Raw genomic sequence first — 21,016 nt, forward strand, 5'->3', positions numbered from 1 at the left:
ATCAGGAGTTAATGGACGACGCGGAGGCCTAAGAACCGTCCAACGTGCAGCGGAAGACGGTTGCCTCCACAAAGTCCCGCTTATACCATGGTCACTTGCCAAAGAAAAGAAATTTAGACCATTCACTCATATTTTCATGTGTATTACAATCAAAATATAAAGTTTTTCAAAAGCCATAACTTAGTTTCCCTGGCAACGCCTGAGGCTTTGACTAATACCTGGAACAATCATTACTCTCCCTTAAGATTCTTATGCACTGGAAATGTTGTTCACCCCTCTAGTAAATAGGACAGACCATAGCTACCACTTGGCAACAGGAGATATTCTAGTACGCTCAGTGATGAGCCAGAAAGCTAACGCTATGCTAGCAAGATTCAAAGTCAATAACATTGCGTACGGTTGACAAAAAGTAAATATAATTGGACAGTATGCTAGCTAACAAGACCAGCTAGCTAACAAGTCATGTCATTGTCCCCAGATGAATATAAAGTTTTTTACGAACAAGTGATCGGCTGTGTGTAACGTTACTGTGGCCGCAGCCTGAAGTAGAGGGTTGAACAGCGAATGGGATTTGAGATTATTCGCTTTAGAGGGGAAGTGTACTTTCTGCAGCTTGTGTGTTACAGTCGCCACCCTGTGGTGTTCAGAGGATAAGGCACTGGAGGACTGACGGACTGCACCCAGTGTTGGAAATAACATATTCAGATTTAATACGCCAGCTAGCGCATTGATTTAGAACGGTGAATTGACAATTTGACTGGAACTACTTAGTAGGTGTCCATATATCAGGGGTTAATGGACACCGTGCAGCCAATCAGAATCGAGTATTCCCCCAGACCATGGTATGAGCGATGTTAATGTCCTGCTGTCATTAAGTGCCATTCAGTGTCAGTTATGTCACTTTGGTTTTGTGTCATCACCTTCATGCCAACAGAAAAGTCAGGTGAAGTTTCAGAGTCCACTATTCGTTTCTGGAGCTTCGCAGCAAAAGAGGCGTTGGGTATCATCCTAAACAGCTGAGGGAGAAATGGGGAAAAAAGAAAACATAAAATGGCCACATACACAAAGTCTCTGATAGCCCAAAGATCCTAACTGATTTGGAAAGAAGTTAATTGAAACCTTTCTTAAGCTTTTCAAAGCTAAAAGTGTTAGCGCACGCCCGTCTGATGTAGGCCGTGAGTCGGGGGTGCATGCAGCGTTTCTTCATATCTTTTTGGCGATCTCAGGGCTTCTGGACTGGAGTCTTGGATTACACCAGACAAGCTGTAAAAGAACCCTTTTAGACAAATATATTTTCACGTTTCAAAACAAGTCTCCACCTGCATCTGTTGTTTAGGAAAATGCTTCAACACTATTTTTGAGTAGATAACAGCTGAATTTTTCCCCTTTTTTGGTCCTTAAAACTACAAAGTGAGACTAGAGGTTGTGTGTGAAAAGTTCACTCTGAAATAGAAGACTCTTGGTTGGCCCTCGCCAGCAAATGGAGTCTGGTCACTTGGTGTCACGTCATCGTTTCACACTTCGACCGTCCACTGTGAGCCCGGGACGGGGTTAAGAAGCCTGTAAGTGAGCCGCGTGTGAAGATATTTTCTGCGAAGCTGGGCATGATTTTACCACAATCTGGTGTTTGTTGTATTTTGTAAAAAAAAAAAAAAAAAGGAGCGCAAATAGCTTATCAGTGAGAGACAGCTAGATTTGTTGGAATAAATGATCACTTTGAAGCTGAGCCGTTATCTTGTCTGTGAGTCAGTAAACCTCACGTCACTGTCGGGGAGGAAAAGAGACGAGACGAAGCAAAGAAAAGGAGCCATCCGTTAAAAGATAAATAGTTTATGTGAATCTCTCACACAGCATTTACCTTGACTCTATACACATTTGTTTTTGAACGTGATATACAGTATGTCATCTTCTTCTTTTTTTTTTTTTTTACAATTTGACACAATGGTTTTTTTTTTTAGTTTTTTTTTTCAGCATGCACTTTAGAATGCCAACAAAAGGGCTCCACAGATACAGACCTCAAACTAGAATTTGTGTTTTTTTTTTTCTTTTCTCCTCACAGTAAAACATACAAAACATGAAACTTCGGATCAAAAGCCTGACAGTTCGAGGACACGATGGAGACAGCACAGCATCGGACTACCATGACTTTTACAGGTAAGAGCAATGTACTCAACAGTAAGACACAAAAATACATGTTCTGGATTCAAAAAAATAAACACTTTTTTTTTTTCCTTCTTTTTTTTTTTTTTTTTTTCTCAAGTCACAACGTCATCCTAAAAATACACAAAGAACGGTAACCCCTTTGTCAATTCAAAGAGTAAAGCAGCGTGTGTACTACACGAGGAGGATTGTGGGTACAGGGTGACGCTTGACAGCTAGCCGACGGCTGCGCAGGTTTTCGCGTCATGTCACAGACGTTGTGCCACCTGCCAGTCCTTTACTGGCGGCTTTTTTTTTTTTTTGAGAGCCGCATTTTACCGTCTTCTTTTTCCTTGTCTTGTTTTTAAAACGGGCTGCTGAAATCACAGTGTGGATCGGCGCTTTATAGGTCTTTTTTTTTTCGGGTGCTTTATTGCAAATCCGATCTGATTGTTTTGGGTACACGGGGGTTGCTACTGTGCAGACGTAGCCGTTCTAGAAGTCCCGCTTGATAACTTGGTAAACTTCTGCTACACTTTTGCTCCGACCCCCACGAGGGGGGAAAAGTTTGGAAGAATCAAGTTATGCAGTTTTTTTTTTTTTTCTTTTTAGCCACCAGGTGTTATGAGGAATAGTGTGGTAAGAATAATTTTGGTTTGTGAAGAGACGCACACATCTGCAGCACTAATGCAGGGTAGTTGCATGTTACGATGTGCGGCGGGCGGGCGGGCGGGAGGAGGGGGACTTCTACAATGGCGGCTGCATCGCTGGGGGGGATGGGGGGGCTCTGTCTCCCTCATGTTTGTGCTAGAGCTAACTGGAAGAGTGACATCATCAGGTCCACTCATCGGTGTCCACTCACTTTCAAAACTGCAGATCTTACCCTGGAGTCTTTAAGATACACACACACACACACACACACACACACACGCGCGCTCGCACACACACACACATTACCACACACAGCAGAGCCATTAACCTACTGAAAATTACCAAGGGAAACGTAAAGCAGAGATGACCATAGTGTCACATTTATTCAACTTAGCACGTTTTTGTCTCTCTATACTGTATACTGCTTATACTGTATGTAGAATTTCATATAGGAATACACTCCATTTTTAGAACACAAAGTGCCTCAACTGATACATCTTAATACACTTATTGCGAGGAGGGATACCACGGCAAGAAAAGTGATTGATGTCGAGTGTCACGGCGCGACTTAGCGACCGACCACCGTGTTACCCGACTCGCCATCAAAAGACAGATGTGAGGACGGAGCCGCTTGGCCCAGATGTGCTGTGTTGTTTTATTTACAGGAGCAATATCTATACAAGATAGTCTCTCTTTACGGACGTGTCCAGTTTTTCTCTGCTCTCATTTTTTTTTTTTTTTTCCCCCTCCCCTCCACAGTTCCCAAACAAAAAGAGAAACCAGGGAAAGATAAACGCTTATCCAGTGTCCTCCGAAGATTTCCTTTTTGATCGTTGAGTTTCCTCTCCCGCTCACTGAGCCACCGTCTGGGCGGCTGACAGTCAATGGTTTTTTTTGCGTGCCTCCTCGTCCATATTGTCCTGCAGGAGTGGCCTTGTGGCTCCAAATGGGGTCCTCCCACTGCAATAGGTCCTCATACTGATGACTTATCCCACCGTCATTCAAATAGGAAATGACTTGTCTAAATAAAATATAAACACATCTCTAAATATCAGAAATGCATAATCCGTCTCAGTTGAGCATCAGTTCAGAAGAACTTGCCAAGCACACTGGCTGTTTTTTCAATATATGCATGACAACAATGTACAAATCTATGGTGCTCTTTCAGCAAATGTCCAGAATTATAAAAGCTCCACTGTATATAGCAGTGCTTTAAGTGGGGGTGATTCAATAATCTGGTGCGCAGACAAAGAGAAAATGTTTGCGAGAGCTCTTCTTTTTAATTGTTTGACTTTTTGCCGAGCTATGTGCAAGATGCATCTAGCTGCGAGCCAGTTGCTAAGCAACCATCTGCTACTGGTATAGACATACTGGGTGAGGTACGTCGCTGCATGGTAATGTCTGCTGTCCCACACCTGTTGGTGCATGGAGGCAAGTTATGTCTGTCGTAAAAAAAAAAGAAAAAAAAAGAAAGAAAAATGAATGACAAGGAAACGACTTGTTCAGTTCAGAGGTGCAATAAGTAAGAACTTGCCACCTGCATAATTCACTCATGATGGCATATCACTAGAGTAACCACTAACTGCTGATAACTGTAGATGCTGTTAGCCAGTTAGCTCGGTTAGCCATGCATGTGGTGCTCCAGACTGGGAGCTCAGGGCACCAGGGGAGTGTTTGCCGTTTATATTGCTTGCAAAGGAGCTTTGGAATGACACAGACTGGAGCTAGCTGGTTAGCATGCTAACTTCAGTGGGTCTCTGGAACACAGCGGAACACATTAACTAAAAAATGTGATTTCCACATTCTGTGGATCATTTAAGTTCATTCATTTAAGTTTGTTTCACGGAAATTCTTACATATTGCACCTTTAATATGAGACTTGATATGAGAACTGTTCTAAGGGGGTTCAGGTTAGTCTGTCTGGTTGGGGGGTTTGGGAGCAGTGAGTAGCCCTTGGTGGCGGCTCATATCAGGCGTGAACTGTGCCGTTAAAAAGAGCAGAAGTGGAGAAAAAGTCACGTATCCGGACAAACAAACAAATCTGCTCTCGCGGTGTGAATCATGCAAATTTCAAAGCCAAACCTGGCGGCATGTGATGCAAAATTACAGACAGTGTCGTTTGCTTACATTAATTATCCTTCGGTCTCGACATTAGTGTGGTAATTATCCGCTGATTAAAATGCTACAAGCAGCGTCTTTAATGGTGCCATCAAGAGTGCATGCTTGTCTGCGCTTGTCTCAGCAGGTATCTCTTCTTAGGATTATTGGATGACCCCCGTTGGAGTACACACACACACACACACACACACACACACACACACACACACACACACACGCTGATGAATACATTCAGGACCAAAAGGTGAGAGGGTTACGCGCTGGCAACGCGGGCCCCCGCTCAGAAGGTTTACCTTTCCGCCACGGTGGTGCTTTCCCCCACTCAAGCCATTAAGATAGAACACTGCTCTCTGCTTGTGTGAAACCAGTAAAGACAACCTCTTTGCAGTTTTCTGTGAGCAAACAACCAGAGACAAAACAGCACTTTGGTGGCACTCCATCAAAGGAAGAAAAAAAAAAAGAAAAACCATAAAGGAAGTGGGGGAGAACGTTAATTGCAAAATAGCAGCATACGTGCAGAGAGAAAATGAACGTCCGGATGGAATTTCTTTGCTTTGAGTCTCCTATAGGTGGATTGTTGGCGAATGGCAAAATGAGACACAATACATGTCGAGTGTAGCCCCCTAAACCCCAACATAATAACATTAAATAAAAAAGTACTCTTTCAGATATATATTTAGATATATACGCATGTATCTTCTTCTCCTCACTGTCTGCTTGTCCCTCCTCCCCTCTCCACATTGCTTGCAGACGATGGTTACAGGATGATCCATGCAAGGAAATGAGCAGGCCCGGCAGTGACTGACTGGGTGACAAGTGACTGACTGTACGTGTGTGCTCGTGTGAGTCGAGAAAAAAAAAAAAAAAAACAGTCCTGAAAGACAGATCCTCCGTCCCGACGCCCGTCCCTTCCATCTCCGTCCCGAAAAAAAAAACAAAGTAGCAAAACAAAAGACAAAGTCACAGTCGTGTGAGGTTAAAAATGAAGTGACATCTCTCTTTCTTTCTTCTTTTTGTTAAGTTGGAAGCACGTCTTTTTAATTTTTTTTAAGGTATCTAAATATAGCGACATCTAATATCCCTGATTAATTATTTGTCCTTTATGAAATGTTATGGCTGCTACTTCTGAAGCCATTGGTCGAGAGTTCTTTTATTGCAAGTCTCAAAGAATGACAACATCCGACTAAAGGAAAGTGACACAGGAGAACCGACTAGTTACTTAAGGATGTAAGCTAAGCACATGTACCTTCGAGGAAAAGGGGGGGGAAGAGAGGAGTTGCTCAGGCAGCCCAAGCTGCTAACATCAGTCTTAGCTACAAAGTTAAGTACTTATCCACTAGTCACAATATCTAGAACAAAGTTCCGATATAATACCAAAGGGAGGTGGTTTGTCTGGGGGTGGGATGTGGGGCGGTTTGGGCCGAAAGTGGCCCAGGGGCTGGACGTCTCACAGGATGGAGGGGATAGGGGAGCGAGAGCGCCGCAGCGGGCAGGGCGATCCGTAGGGCGAGGTCACGGGAGACAACCTCAGGGCGTTACCAGCCAAGCCCGCTATGTTGTTTAAGCTCCGGGATTTCTCATAGCCTTCAGATGAGGGGGGCGACAGAGAGGTGGTGGTGGTGGAGGTGGTGGTGGTGGTTGTGGTTGTGCAGGAACAGGACATGAACACACACAGGCAGGCAGGCAGGCAGGCACGCAGGCAGGCAGGCAGGCAGGCAACGATCCGAGTCCGAGCCAGCCGAGTGAACCGAGACAAGACAGGAGACAGGAGTGAGACAGAGCAGCAGTAACATACTGTATGGTGAGTGCATGCACAGCAAATTTCCTGACTATGACAATAAGGCAGACTGGAGTCTTTATAGGCAAATGTAATGAGCTTCTCCAGAAGGAGAAAGAACCTCATTGGCTGAGTTAAACCTCGGTGGTCGAGCCAAAGATCCACATTTTTTCTGGTGTATGAAGCTTTCCATCTACTATTGAAAACCCTATCTGACCAGAAAAAATGCACCATCCCATCAATACTTATATGTAAGTATTTATGTTGCAAAACACAACTTGTTTAAAATAGCAAAAGTAGTATAAACAGGTATACGTTTTATTCTTTGTTCTCAAAGTCCTCTTTTTAATCTGGAAACAAGACATTCACATCACTTCGTATAGACTGTAATTATGAGAAGCCGTGTCTGAAGAATCGTCTGAGTCAGCCTCTGAGTTGTAAGTGTGAGTCAAGATATGACTCACACATCATTCGGCAAAAATGTCAAATCCAATATCAATTCTAATTCAGCCAGTTCAGTTAATAAAAAAGGAGGTAATTACCAATAACTGGGATCTGGCTTCACCTATAAAAAAAAAAAAATAATGCACTCACTAACACACCTGAATGGAATGGAGCTGTGGTTTACATGGTTAGCTTCAGCTGTGTTTTCCCTCCTGTGACAAATTCAAACATTCCACTTGGAAGACAGTGTTAAACTTGACTCAGAATAAAGTACAAATACTTATGTATTGTTATCTAACCTAGCTGCAATAGCTAAAAATGAGTTTCCCAACGGGGTTGATAAAGTACGTAACCAAAAATGTTTTATTCCATTTTGAGAGCTTACGTAATTCAAAGATAGCAGAAAAAAATGGGGACTTAAGCTAATTAGCTATTCTTGCTGTGTACACAGCCGCATAGCTCATTTAGCATAACCAGATACCAACAAACACATTAGCTTCTTTTTCGCTGATTTCATTTTATTTGTGGTAATGCTGGATTTTACTTAAACCATCAGCCATGGGGCTTTGCGGCCATTTTGCTTCTGGTTTGCTGATACTTCCACAGATAATAGCCTAAAGCTATCTAGGTAAGCTAGTTAGCCGTCATGCTAATGTTTCTTCAGTGAATGGTTTGGTGTGAATGAAATACTGAAATCAATTCAGTTACTGTTTTTGATCAGTTCCGCTATTTCAAGTTGCCATCAAGCTGAAAATGGCTCTTTGGCTCCACCCATTCACGCTCATTACTTCACCCCACCTCCGCCTTTGAGAAATGCCTATATGTTTAAGATTCCAGTCTGCCTGTGTTAAGTGTGGAAAACTTGTCAAATAGGACATATTGTAATTCTCAAAGTAGTATGGTTGAAAAATACATTAGCAGTGATTCATCTCATACCATCATCATTAGTATTTTCACTCACAAAGAAGTATTTAGAGACTATATATAGAATATTATTATTGTCTAATGAATGGGAGTAAGTGTAGGAATACTTGTGTAAACTAGTTGTTCACATTGTGGCACAAATTTCAAATATATATATATATATATATATATATATATATATATATATATATATATATATATATATATATGTATATGCATAACAGTAAGCCTACCAACATGCTCATCATGTTATCTAACCCACTGTTTAAAATGTACATAAATCCAGGTTGATGCCATATACACATACTGATGATGATGTGGATGATTAAAAAGACCCTAATTATTAATACATCAATTATTTGGACAGATTCACTATAGCTCAAACTTGTTAAAAATGCAGCATGTGATGCACGCTGGCAAATCTGCGTTCTGTCACTTGACGCAAAAAAGAGACAAACAAGCAAGCCAAAGCAGCCAGATCATCAATGGAGCATGCCAGTCAGCTGGCGTAAACACTGATGAGGAACAGCTCATGGAAACGTGGCCTCGTTACCATACTGCATACGGCACAATTTGTTTCACCGAGGAGAAGGGTGTGAATTAAACCAGGGCTGTTTACGGAACCAGCCGAGCAGGCAGAACAAAGGGCAGCCTGGGTTCTACGCCAACAGGTAGAAGGGACTTAGAAAGGACCCGATGTTTTATGCATTGGCGTCAGTGCGGCGGCAAATGCAACCGCCAACTGAGGCAGCAGAGACGAAGGCACAGCTGGCCGGCCGACTATGTCGGGAAAAAAACAAGACTGGCGAGGTGCCCTGCTGTGAGAGACACCACAATGATGGGCTCCCTCGAGGATCTGGACCACATGAACCGTGGTTGAACCTGCTGGTCTATCACATTACGGTATCAACAAATGGTCTATTTCTGAATAACAAATAAACCCGAATGATGTTTTATCTCATTAGAATTCTTACGAAATAGGAGCTAAAATGCAATTGGACAAACTCTTGACTTTACAGAGTGGCACTCAAATGGTACGATGGCATTGATTTGCCTGCTATGGAGTGAGTACAGCAGAGCCATGAGGCTATAGAGCAATAACACTGAGAGCAGGACATTTGGATAGCCTCCTCGGGAGGCAGTTAACTTCGGATAGAAGGCAATTAGCCAGGGCTTAACGCTTCCACATTACAGTGCAGATTAGCACAGCGTTAATGCCTCCAGATGCTTGAGATAAAATGGAGGAATTAATCTAACAAACATGCTTTAGGCCACATGTGGAGAAATAATATTTTAGCGCGGGCAGAAAGGGGCTGTAACAGGGAGTCATTGACAGAAATGTTGTCTTTTTAGGATTCTGCAGCAGGGAACACCTAGGAAATCAGCTGCAGGGTGACCTCATTTCCACTGTGGGAACTGCTCACTTTATACTTTTTAGTTCATGACCTTTTCTGCCTTTTGAAATCTCACGAAACAGCAACAAGGCCTCTCTGGAATTCAGCAGATGTGAACTTCATGGTAACCTTTAGCGTGGGTCAAAGTGTTTGGAAGGTCAAGCCCTATGTGAGTCTGACCTTTCCACTGACGCACCGCTACAGGACCGAGGGTGATGGCTGACGAATGATCTGGAGAAATCTGACAGAGTGACGATGTTTCTCATTGGAAAACAATGTATACTGTTTCAATATCTAGTCAAGCTCTACGGGCAGTAAAAAAAACTTTGCTGACAAAGTTTCGACATTGTCCAATCAGAAACAAGACTCAGGTCATTCTGGTAGTGCTACCAGAGCTGCTGTAAACTCATAATGTTCGACTCATGCAAATTGACTTCTTCATTCGTGATTTAACGTCACAGTAAAACTATATAGGGCCTGGAATTGACTGTGATTGGTAAATTATAGCAACTGTAGTCATGGCTGACTTGCCAAGCTTTGCATTTCTCTGCCTGCTGAGGTGGTGTGCATGGCACCCTGGTGATGATGATACTCTGTATCTTAAGTATTAGTATCTAGTGTAAGGAATGAATTAACCTAAATTGGTCTGCTCTAATTTAATCTGTTAACGTTAGCATACCTGGCTAACTACTTACTTTAGAAGTCAACAGAGGGTTACTGCTAAGGCCAGGAGTCAGCACTTTTTTATCAGCCAACAAATGTATAATGTTCACTGCTTGGGAGCTGGTGTAACAAAGATTTGGAGAGGTTTACCTGTTATGCCTTTAATTGTTAAGTCTTTCAAACTTTTACTTATGTAAAAGTGAAACATATCCTTCATAACTTATTGTGTAGTTCTTTAGTGGGCACCTGAAAACTGCACTGCCAAGGTTCAATTCTATCCTGCAGTATAGAGTGCCACAGGATGAGTCGGACAATCTGGAAATAAGATTCAATCGTCTTGAAGTAAAAGGGCTTTTTGATTGGGTTTTTGGTTGAATACCTGTAATAACTCCTGTGGTTAACACAAGCTAAAGAAATTTACTTTTTTTTGTTTTACTACCTAAAATAGGTCAGTAAATGAGACTACAGAGGCTGCTGGGGGCATTAAAGCCATCACACCAAACATGGAGACTAATCCGTCTTCACAGGCCGACTTTAGTTGCAAACTATTCTTACTCGATCTTTACAACTTGTAGATCAGCTCGGTTTAGAGTAAAGCATGTATAGTACAATGTAGGAGGACGCTTAGTGATGGTTATGCTGAAGTCATTCGACCATGATGTATTTAATTGTACCCTAATGTTAGCTGTTTACTTCTCGCTTTTTAATTTGTACTTACAAAAACATATATGTGGCGTTTATCTGTGAATATCATCCTGCTGAACAAATTTGTTAAGTATCACAAATTAATGTTCATGTTTCTTCAATAATCCAAATTCCAATTGAAAAATCCCCTTGGCTTTTTGTCAAAGGAACCAAGGTGATGCTAACTTCCAGGTTAGCCTGCATGAATAGGTCACCCCCGCAGCACTCTATAGGTCAGGCGTACAATGCTACTCTGTTAAATCCATTTCCTTTGCATATTTTAGTGCTAGCATGATATCGTCATCACATTTAAAAGCCTTTTGGCTCTAGCTTATTTGCAAGTCAACTGGAAACCTAAAAAAGTTAACCAGAGAAGGAGTTTTCAATCAATTCACAATTTAACGCTGGCTAGCTAGCCACAGGTAACATCTGCCATTTATATTTATCTCTTCAGCCAACACATTTGTTTCAATTCTCGCTTTTGTGCGGACCCATTGTTGGAAAAATTGTCTGGTAAATTTGCCACCGTTATCATTCCAAAGTGCACATGAGCCTTACTAGAATGATTGACAGGTGTAGCAACTGCGGGGCTCTGCAAAGAGTCATTAAAGGCTTTGACTTTTTTTCTGAGGAAAACTAATGTTTCCACTTATGCGTAATTTTGAGTATTTTGTGTTATTATGACACTAAAAGAGTTAAATACTGTAAAAGATAGAATAGACATAGATACTTACAAGGTCAGTGTACTAATTTGATTATCATGTAATGCGTATTTACTGTTGATTTGCTCAGCCGGCTTTTTTCTAAGCATCCAGCTTTACAAATGAAGAAGTCAAAATGTTACGAGTCGATGGTATTCATATCTATTACTTGAACCCCTTCAGTTCCTCTATTTGGAATATATCTGAAATACTTGCTGGTGTATCCGTGACCTTATGGGCAGATGATACACTGGGCAATTTATTTGGGAGCTGTAGATGGGAAATGAACCTGTCAACGGGCAAAAAAAGTGAGACGCGGGGTCAGAAATTTATTCAAGTGTTTCCAGGCAACGAGAAAACATGAATAAATTGTGAAGAAGCAACAGTTCTGAGTCAGCTGCATGGACGCTGTCGATCCTCAGAATTGCCAAAAAAGTAGCGCTTGCATGTCGCTGCTGAGAGCCACAACAGCAGATCCACAGGATTTACGTTACCTGAGCTGACTAGGGCTGAACAAACAGCCTCCCCCCCTCCAGGGATGTTGGTGTCCCAGTCACTAGGGATACGGATCAGCTGATGAGGAGTTTGGCTGATGTCTGTGTTTTTTTTTTTTTAGATCTCTTCTCAAGACATGTCGTGCCATGACATCTCTGTTTTTTTATGGTATAATATATCTGATGTATGAACTGCTGTGTATGTTTACCCAGTTCATTCAAAGAACGTTTTACACATCTTGAAAAATATAATTAGTGGTGACAGGAGATCCCTCTAACCCACACTTATAAGTGATGATTAATGAATCAATATTGATGCGGTATAGCAAGCATGGATGATTCTCTCAGATAAGAAAATACTGTATAGTTCTTAAAAGACTCTAACACAATGAATTTACCTATAAATAGAAAACAGTTATCTAAAGTTCAATTACATCATGTAGAAAAGCAAATTAAATGCCTGATGCAGTTACCTGTTTTCCTTAGCCCACCATCTGTCGGGCAGGAGTAGTCACTAGCAGCGAGCAGGAAGCACGTCCCCCCGCTCCGGCGGTCCTGTTCCCGGGTGCTGGACCTTCGCATGGGGACCCTCTCCTCTGGAGACATGGTCAGGTCACTGCCCCCGCTGCAGTCTGCTGACAGCACTGTGAGCAGAGAAACAGGCCAGGTTAGAGATCTGACATCAGTTTGACTGCATTTCTAATTCGTAAAGCTAATAATCAGCTATATGACAACAGTAGATTCAGTATTAAAAAGACAGTCTAAAGCAGTTAACTTACCATAACCACTGAAGCTTCAGACATGGCATTCAATAATTCCCTGATTTTCAACAGAGATACTAAATAATAAGATAATATGATAGTTATGAATTGTTTTAATCGCATCCCTCCATTCTCAGACAGAAGTTGCTGGGCAACTAAAAGTACTTCTCTCCGGTCTGGCTTTTAACCTCGTGAAACTTTAATGTCAGTAAGATTTCTCCGCAGCAACCTTTCTCTGGTGGGAGTTTGCTTCAGCTCTCCCTCAGTGTAATGCTTCTACGTTGAACCCAAGAATAAGATATGATGTCTTCAGTTCAGGTCAGACGGATGGCTTTAACTGTGCTATAAATAAGTAAAACAACTGACAGGACCTGGTCGTTAATACAGTGCTAGTCAACAAGTCAAAGTTAAAGGGGGCTTTGTGAGACCTCTTCTGTGAGCTGATCATTAGTTTATGTTAGCGGACTCCATTTCCAACTCTGTCTTGGAGAATCTGACCCCAGTCTTTCACAGAGAAATCCACAGTCGTGCAGCATTAAACTGCTTCAACAAAAAAAACAGCCACATGCTTGTACAGGCATCCGAGAGAGACTCATTTTTCAATCCACGCACATATGGCCAGTGAAAAATGCGACAATTTGTTACATAGAGCCCCTTTAAAACAAGTCTTTAAATGTAATTTAATGCTTATTATGAAGAGATCATCAAATACAGAATTCAGTGATTAAATCTACTAAATTGAAAAGACAGATGCTGATTGAAAAATGAAAAGTATATCTTATAATGTGTGTTAATGTGGACAGCGAATAAACAGTGTTATTATTAAGGAGGATGCTTAAACTGATAATTTACTGTAAATTTGACGCCACCATTAGCATTAACTAAAAAGGGGATTAAATGTAATTATATTCAAATGTATATGTTTTTTTTTACATAAGACATGAATACCTTAAATAATTTCATATTCACAAAAAAGTATTTCTTCAAAATATCTTCTTCGAGCAACCTGATCGTTTATGTTAAATCTGTTGCAGCTAAAGTGTTAAATGTACCGCGGTTATACTTACTCTGGGGAACAATAGATGGGAAATATACTTCCCAGAGGTATATTCTCAGCGGTATACAGAGTAAGCAGAGGGAGGGGGTTTGTGCTTGTGGGAATACGGGAGTTTTAAGGCTAGGAGGATGGGGTGGCAGGGGAATAACACTGACCGCAAACATCAAACAGCCACCAACATAAAAAGCCTGCGCCAAATGCCAGCGTGCAGGTCAAAGGTCAGACAGTGTGTGGAGCTCCCCTGGACGGAAAAGACAGATTGTTTTCTTGTGAGCCGATGAGAGATTCTGTGACAGTAAAAATCTATCTCTACCTGCCTGCCTGTTGCATTTGGGAGACATACTCAGTCATGCATTTGAAGGAGGCCAGTGTAATATATTCTACTCAGAGCGTAAGTGTGGATCTGCATCCCCAAGCATTCCCCGTAATGTCTCCCAGACAGGAATTACTCTCGAGAGGTAGAAAATGTAGTGGCAGTTAACAACTGGCATTGTCCATTGTAATGATGGAATATGTCATGAATCACATCATTGTGTCTACTTTATGTGTTTTTAATAGTTTTTGGATGACAGTGGAGGTCTATGGCGCAGAGGGATAAAGGTATGGCTACAGAGACAATACTGGTTAGTACTGTGCAAAATTCTCTTTTTTTCTTTTTTATTAACAATCAAAACAATGAACATTTTTTTGTATGCAACAGTACATATATATTACATATTAAAATGTATTAATATATTTAACATTCTAGATTTTTTTTCTACTTTTTGTGTCAATTAAAACAGCTATGACTCTATTTTCACCTTGTGATGACATATTACACTAATATAAGGGGTTCACAGAGGCCTTTATACACTGCAAATTGAAATATATATTTAATAATGTACTAGCAGTGCATTATTGAGTGAATGCCCTCTAATATGTGTCATACAGTAACACGTTAAATGGAACCTCATACAGTGAAATATAAAGCATAAGGCAATCTAACGAACACTGAAAACGAGTGTAACCTTGCAGAGCGTATATTTTTAATGACCTCTGAGGAAATCACACAGGCGGCTAAACCAGACTGATCCTGTTTGCGCGTTCAGTTGAGGCATGAATGATTCTATACTTATCAAATATAAGATTGTGAGACCTAATAAACAAATAGACTGTGTAAATCCCAGAGCATGCACCTGCCTCAGGAACGCCCGCTCTAGAATTCAAAGAAAGTCAGCATACGGGGGTCGGGACTAATTTCCATCAATATCAGATGTAAGAGTAAATCACTGACACATGCCCAGAGGGAAAAACAGCCACCTACGGTCTGAACAACAAATGAACAGTCTCTACTGGAAGAGAGACTTGGGCACAAGGACTCCGAATTCTTGTCAGCATGGGTTATTTCACACAACCGTCTCCTACTCTCAATACCTTTTGCATTGCCTTCCTCATCACTGTGGCAACCAGAGATGGAGACTGCAGGACAAAAGAGCTCAGTCTTCTGTGAGGGAGCTGCTGTGGTGCTCCTGAGTCTCCAGGGGAACAAAACATTTCTAGACTGGGGGGGGGGGGGACTGTCAAATGGCCACTGCTTTCTACCTGAGATGAAGTCCCTCGTGGATTGTTACTGTCACATCACCATTTGGTGCAACCAGAACTTTACTACTGAGGGGTGGTTGCTCAGTCTATCTGATGAAGAACATCATATCTAATGGGGTTGACCATCACTGCAACTGACCAATCCCGCTGTTGTGATGTCATATCTTTACATCTAATGCTGGAGCATCGTTTCAACTTGACCGAAAGTAAAGGTGTTGGGAATTTAAGGAAGCTGTTGTGGCTGAACTGGTTGAGAATTGGACTCTTAACTAAAAGGCTGTAGTGGAACATATTATGCATTCTTATCTGCTGATGTTCGGTTAGGTTTAGGCAGCATAAATATTTGGTTATGTTATGCAGCAAAAATATTTGGTTACGTTTAGGTGGCAAAATTACTTGGTTAGGCCTGAGTAACAAAAATACTTGCATGTAGCCCTGGTGTGGTGATATGGTCTTACCTGAGCGGTTGCGTTCTAGTACCCTGCTCCCTTTGTGGTGGCACAGGTCACCTTGAGTGCTGTTGCAGGTAGTGTTGAGATCAGCTTTGCAGTAGGTGGGGGACCCTCCCTGCACCATCTGAGGGATGTGTTTCTTCCTCTTTTTGGGCAGCTTCTGCTTGGCCATGGCCAGAGAGTAGTACATCCCAAAGTTATTGACAATAACAGGCACAGGCATGGCTATCGTCAGCACACCAGCCAAGGCGCACAATGCGCCCACGACCATGCCTGACCAGGTCTCTGGATACATGTCGCCATAGCCCAATGTTGTCATGGTTACTACAGCCCACCAGAAGCCAATGGGGATGTTCTTGAACTTGGTGTGGACACTGGCAGTTGGGTCATTGGACTTGGCGCCGATTCGCTCGGCGTAGTAGATCATGGTTGCAAAAATTAACACTCCCAATGCCAGGAAGATGATGAGCAGCAGGAATTCATTGGTGCTAGCCCGTAATGTGTGGCCAAGCACCCTTAGCCCCACAAAATGACGTGTTAACTTGAAGATACGCAGGATACGAACAAAGCGCACCACCCTGAGGAAACCCAACACATCCTTGGCAGCCTTTGAAGAAAGGCCACTGAGCCCTACCTCCAAGTAGAAGGGCAGGATAGCAACGAAGTCGATGATGTTGAGTACACTCTTTACAAACTCCAACTTGACCGGGCAGAAGGTCACACGCACCAGGAACTCGATGGTGAACCAGAAGACACAAACACCCTCCACGTAGGTGAGCGCAGGGTCAGTTTCGATCTCATACTGCGGGCCTGAGTCCGGCACGCTGCTATTCCGCATGAGCTCAGTCTTGTTGATGATGGTGTTGAAAGCCTCATGAGTCTCCAAGCAGAAGGTGGTGATGGAGACAAGGATGAAGAACAAAGACGCAAAGGCAATAAACTAGAAGAGAAAAAAAAAAAACAGACAAAAACATGTGTTACATGTCTTAATGTTTGAACCTTGATGTTCTATACACCGGCTCAGGATACGTACACCGAGATCAATCCCGTTATTTACTCTTGCGGCAGAGACTGAACTCAGACAAGTTTAATTAACTTGCATCAATTTGAATGGACTCCAGAGAGAGGAGCAATCTATTAACAAGAGCAACAAATAAACACACACTCCCCCTTGCTCCTGGTGGGAATATAGCATGGGAAGGCAGCTGCAGTCAGATTTAATTTAAGGCTGCTGGTATGTTGGGCAGTTGGCAGTGAAGCAAGTAGGAAAATGGTTAGTCCAACCTAGCAAATGTAAGACTTCAGTGGGGAATTGGAAGAAGGTGGTTATTTTTGTGTGTCGCATTCATTTTGCGCTTTAGCATTTTTTTTTTTGCATTTGTGTAAATCATGTGTATATCATTAAAATAAAACATGCATTTAAGTACCGGCTTTAGCAATGCTAACATGAAGGACTGCATACATGTAGGTCAGTGTTTTCACCTTTTAGGCTCCCGTCGGGTTAAGAACTTTTTCCTTATTTCTACACAGTGAAGTTAAAGTAAAAGTAGCATTAGAAGTCATACAGAAGTGAAGAGAAAAGGCTAATAGTGCAACCCTTTCATTTCCAATGCTGGCTAAACAGCTAGCTTGCTGTGACTATGGCTTGGCATTTCATTATGAACTTAAAATGTAATATCATCTCATGTTAGTGAACACTGGCATTTTGACACCAATGTAGATTTTACTATTGAACTTCAACAATTTGAGTCTTTTGCGTGACTGTGATGGTTTATCATATTTTCTCAACCATAGTGGCAGAGGCAGAAGTAGGCTTTAACATCTTCCTTCCTTTTTTGGCACATTGATCCTGTCTTTCTTATGTTCTGGTACAGTACTGTGTGGGTCCGTGGTACAGAGGAAGCACTGGTCTGCTGTTGCTGTCGTTGAGTGTGTGTGGATCTGAATTGCTGGCAGTTCCTTCTGTAGAATGTCTCTGTCAATCTGTAATGGTTTCTTAACCTTTCCTGACAAATGATAAAGTTCTTACAAAGGATATGGCGAGAAGTGATAATCCACTCTCAGTAAACACTTCACTCATTCTCTTACATTCTTATGTGGGAGGAGATGGTAAGCCCTGTTGCTCTGTCTATCAAGGATAGTCTTTGGCAGAACATGTGTTTTTTTTTATCTGTGACAACACCCTCCATTAATGAATGTCATGAAAAAATCTGGATTCCCAAGGTCAAGAATAGACTTTCTTTACTCTACTTCTTAGGTATTTGGTTATCAGCAGAAGTGTGTCTGACTAAAATTTGAGTATTGACAGTATTGTTTCACTGTTGACTACAACTTTCTGTTATTGCCATGACCCCTGGCACAGTTGGTAGTTCACTGTGAACTACCAACTGGGAAGCCTACTAAGGCTTTTTATAACGACTGTGCTGATCCTCTTCTGGGGGGCACAGATAGCTTCCGCCACTACTAGCAACATTTCTGTCATCTCCAACATTGCCTGTGATCATTTTTTTTTCTGTGTCTCAATATAGAACACAACACAGGTGCTACACCGGTAGATTGGCTCCAAATGAAAGCTGTTTTTCTCACTCGTTCCCCCTTGTGTCTGGGCAGCATTGTCCAAAGGCAAAGTCAGACAAAGACAGGGACACCTAAATAGCCCTCTTGGGTGCTGTTTTGTAACCCCTTCGTTCATATTTACTGCCAACATGATGGGATGGGTTGAAATAAGGACTTTATATTAGGGAAGAGACGAGGTGAGGTCATGAAATAATCAATTTGTTAAAGGCTCAGTCACTCATTTCCAGCTTCCTCCTTGCCCATCAGGACCAGAGTAGAGGTTAAAATCTCCCTTATGAAATGTCCTTCACGACCCTCATACGTCATCAGTTGTTTCTTATGGCGTTTACTCTTTCATTGCTGTCTCAATCCTTGTATCACAATGCCATTTGCAATGGAAAAAAAAAAAGGATTAATGCCCACAATTTTTTTTTGTTCACGGTGTCACGCCATCAATCAAATGAAAAATGACACTGCTTCATATCTGGTCTAGTGATGGCCAACATTTGCAACCCTTTGCTCCTACACTGCCACTTTGCACCGATATTAGAAGTGCAGTACCAACTGCAGCAGCCGGACTTTTATAAAACTTCACTGAAATCTGTCAAAGAAGTTATCAAGCACAAATCAGCAGGAACTATGCTACGTATGCTAAACAGAAATGAGCAGTAGCAGTTTTTTTTCTCCTTTTTTTTTTTTGCTTGTTAAAAACAAAAGGACCATAATACATGGAAATGACAAAGAGTTGTCATCACTTGCAGGGAAGTACCAATTGGTTGTTACTGGTTGCACTGTAAATTTCTTTGGAGCAATCTCTGGCACAACAAATTCCTCCGAGATGAATATGAATACGAGCTGAAAGTTCTATCTTAAGAGGTGTACTGGGATTAGCCCAATGTGTTATTGGCATTAGGGAAAAGCAAGGAATGTGGACATGAGAGGGGCAGTGAGCTGAGAGAACACAATTTTACCACTTTGACACTAATAATGCATTATTATGACGCACTACCACACAAGTCTGTTAAAATGTCTATAAAGAAAACCCCCGTAATTATAATTATAAGTAACTTTGATCTTTGGTTGGCTAAATGATAGTGTGCTGATGCACTGCAGCTGAATCTGTATGCTAACAGCATTAGCCGATGAGTCACAAACAGATCTTGTTTTGTTGTGGTCTCGGTTTGCAGAGTGTTTATGGAACCACCTGTCAGATGTGGTGCTCTCATCCAGCTTTCCCGCTGCCCTGGAAGAGGCACACGCTCAATCTGCAAAAACATCCACGTCTTTTTTTCTTTTTTTTTTGTGTGTGTGTTTTTTTTTTCTCCTAGAGCTAGACGGAGCAGATTTCCACACATGCAGCCTACTATGCTCCTTCTCCACATTCCTCCCACAATCTCTCCTCTGGTGCGCTCTGCCTACTGAGCACTGAAGAAGTCGTTTCACACCCTGCCTTGTTTTCGGATTGCATGACTCACACGCTCTCAAAATATCATCGCCACTATTTGGGTCGCCCTGCTCCTGAACCTCATGCGTGCATTCACTCGACTGCTTTCAGCGTGCGCTCTCTCCATGTATTATAAATATAAATGTGTTTATCCTTTTATAAGTGTGTGTGTGTGTGTTTGTGTGTTTGTCCGGCTCATTCACTGGCAAGGTTTCAAGCCGCAGCATGTTGCGAAATGACAGCTGATATGGTTACTCAGCATCATTCAGCATTTAACACATGAGAACTGTGACTGTGTGCCGTCTTCGTATTCGCAAAATGTTCACGTCTCAACACCTCTGCTTTTGGCAAATGTTTTGTGTTCCCGTACTCTGCACGTCTTTTATAAACACTTAACTTATTATTAGTTTATGTCATACCTCATTTTCATTCAGACTCGTCATATCTACTTACACTTGGTAGGCAACGTACAGAGTCGATGTACTGAAACGTAGATCATCACAAGAGTAAGAGACAGTGGTTTTTGTGTTTCGAGCGCTACCATGGCATGTGACTGCACTGCATTTGGTCCACTGGTTATATAGAAAGTAGTCTCTTTTTATTTTTCCTTGCCTTCTCTATGGATGATATTTTGTAGGCGGCAGCAAACCGGACACTATTTGTTGATCTCACTTGTAAATCTGTGCAGTAACACTATGCAGCGCAGTTTCAGCTCTGATATTTCCAAGTTGGTGCTTGCCGTTACAGGGCTGCCTCACAAGTTAAACAAATTTAAATGCCTCAGATTTAATCTATAGAGTGCTGCATTGTGGATGCAAAGTTCTTCACACTCACACAGCGCCAACTCTGTAAAACCATCCTGAATTGTGCAATGACGTGGAAGTTGTGGAAAGTTGGTACTGTTTCCTGTTTCTACTATCCATTCCAAACAGTTTGGCATTAGTTTGTCTCATTAGTGGCTAGAAATAGAACAAAAAAAAAACATTGCAACACATTACAACAAAACAATCCCAGAAATCAAGGTATAAATTTGAGAGTTGTGCCTAAAGTGTAGATGCCATTTTCTCCTTCTACAGCTCAACTCAACTTTCTGTCCATCTCAGCCCTCAGTGTTCTTATCTCTGCCTCCCTCACATTGTGACACTGGCTGAAACCAACAGCTGGGCAGCCTGAGCA

General features: G+C 41.9%; 1 protein-coding gene across 9 annotated transcripts in view; it reads right to left on the minus strand.

Moving 5' to 3' along the window:
• Positions 1–2,033: 2,033 nt before the first annotated feature.
• The window catches only part of kcnc2 (potassium voltage-gated channel, Shaw-related subfamily, member 2), a 90,325-nt gene continuing 71,342 nt past the window's right edge, over positions 2,034–21,016 (minus strand). For 2 of the 9 annotated variants that reach the window (XM_037122355.1, XM_037122354.1), the window contains 3 exons: positions 15,847–16,780; positions 12,463–12,633; positions 2,034–6,492 (listed from right to left, as the gene is read on the minus strand). In XM_037122355.1, coding sequence (XP_036978250.1) covers positions 6,356–6,492; positions 12,463–12,633; positions 15,847–16,780 — 1,242 coding nt within the window. In that variant the 3' untranslated portion in view covers positions 2,034–6,355. Of the gene's footprint in view, positions 6,493–11,989; positions 12,052–12,462; positions 12,634–15,846; positions 16,781–21,016 lie in introns of all 9 variants that reach the window. The other 7 variants (XR_005079041.1, XR_005079040.1, XM_037122357.1 and 4 more) reach the window with 7 other exon arrangements.

This window comes from Acanthopagrus latus, chromosome 14 (assembly GCF_904848185.1).
Source record: "Acanthopagrus latus isolate v.2019 chromosome 14, fAcaLat1.1, whole genome shotgun sequence".
Taxonomy (NCBI): domain Eukaryota; kingdom Metazoa; phylum Chordata; class Actinopteri; order Spariformes; family Sparidae; genus Acanthopagrus; species Acanthopagrus latus.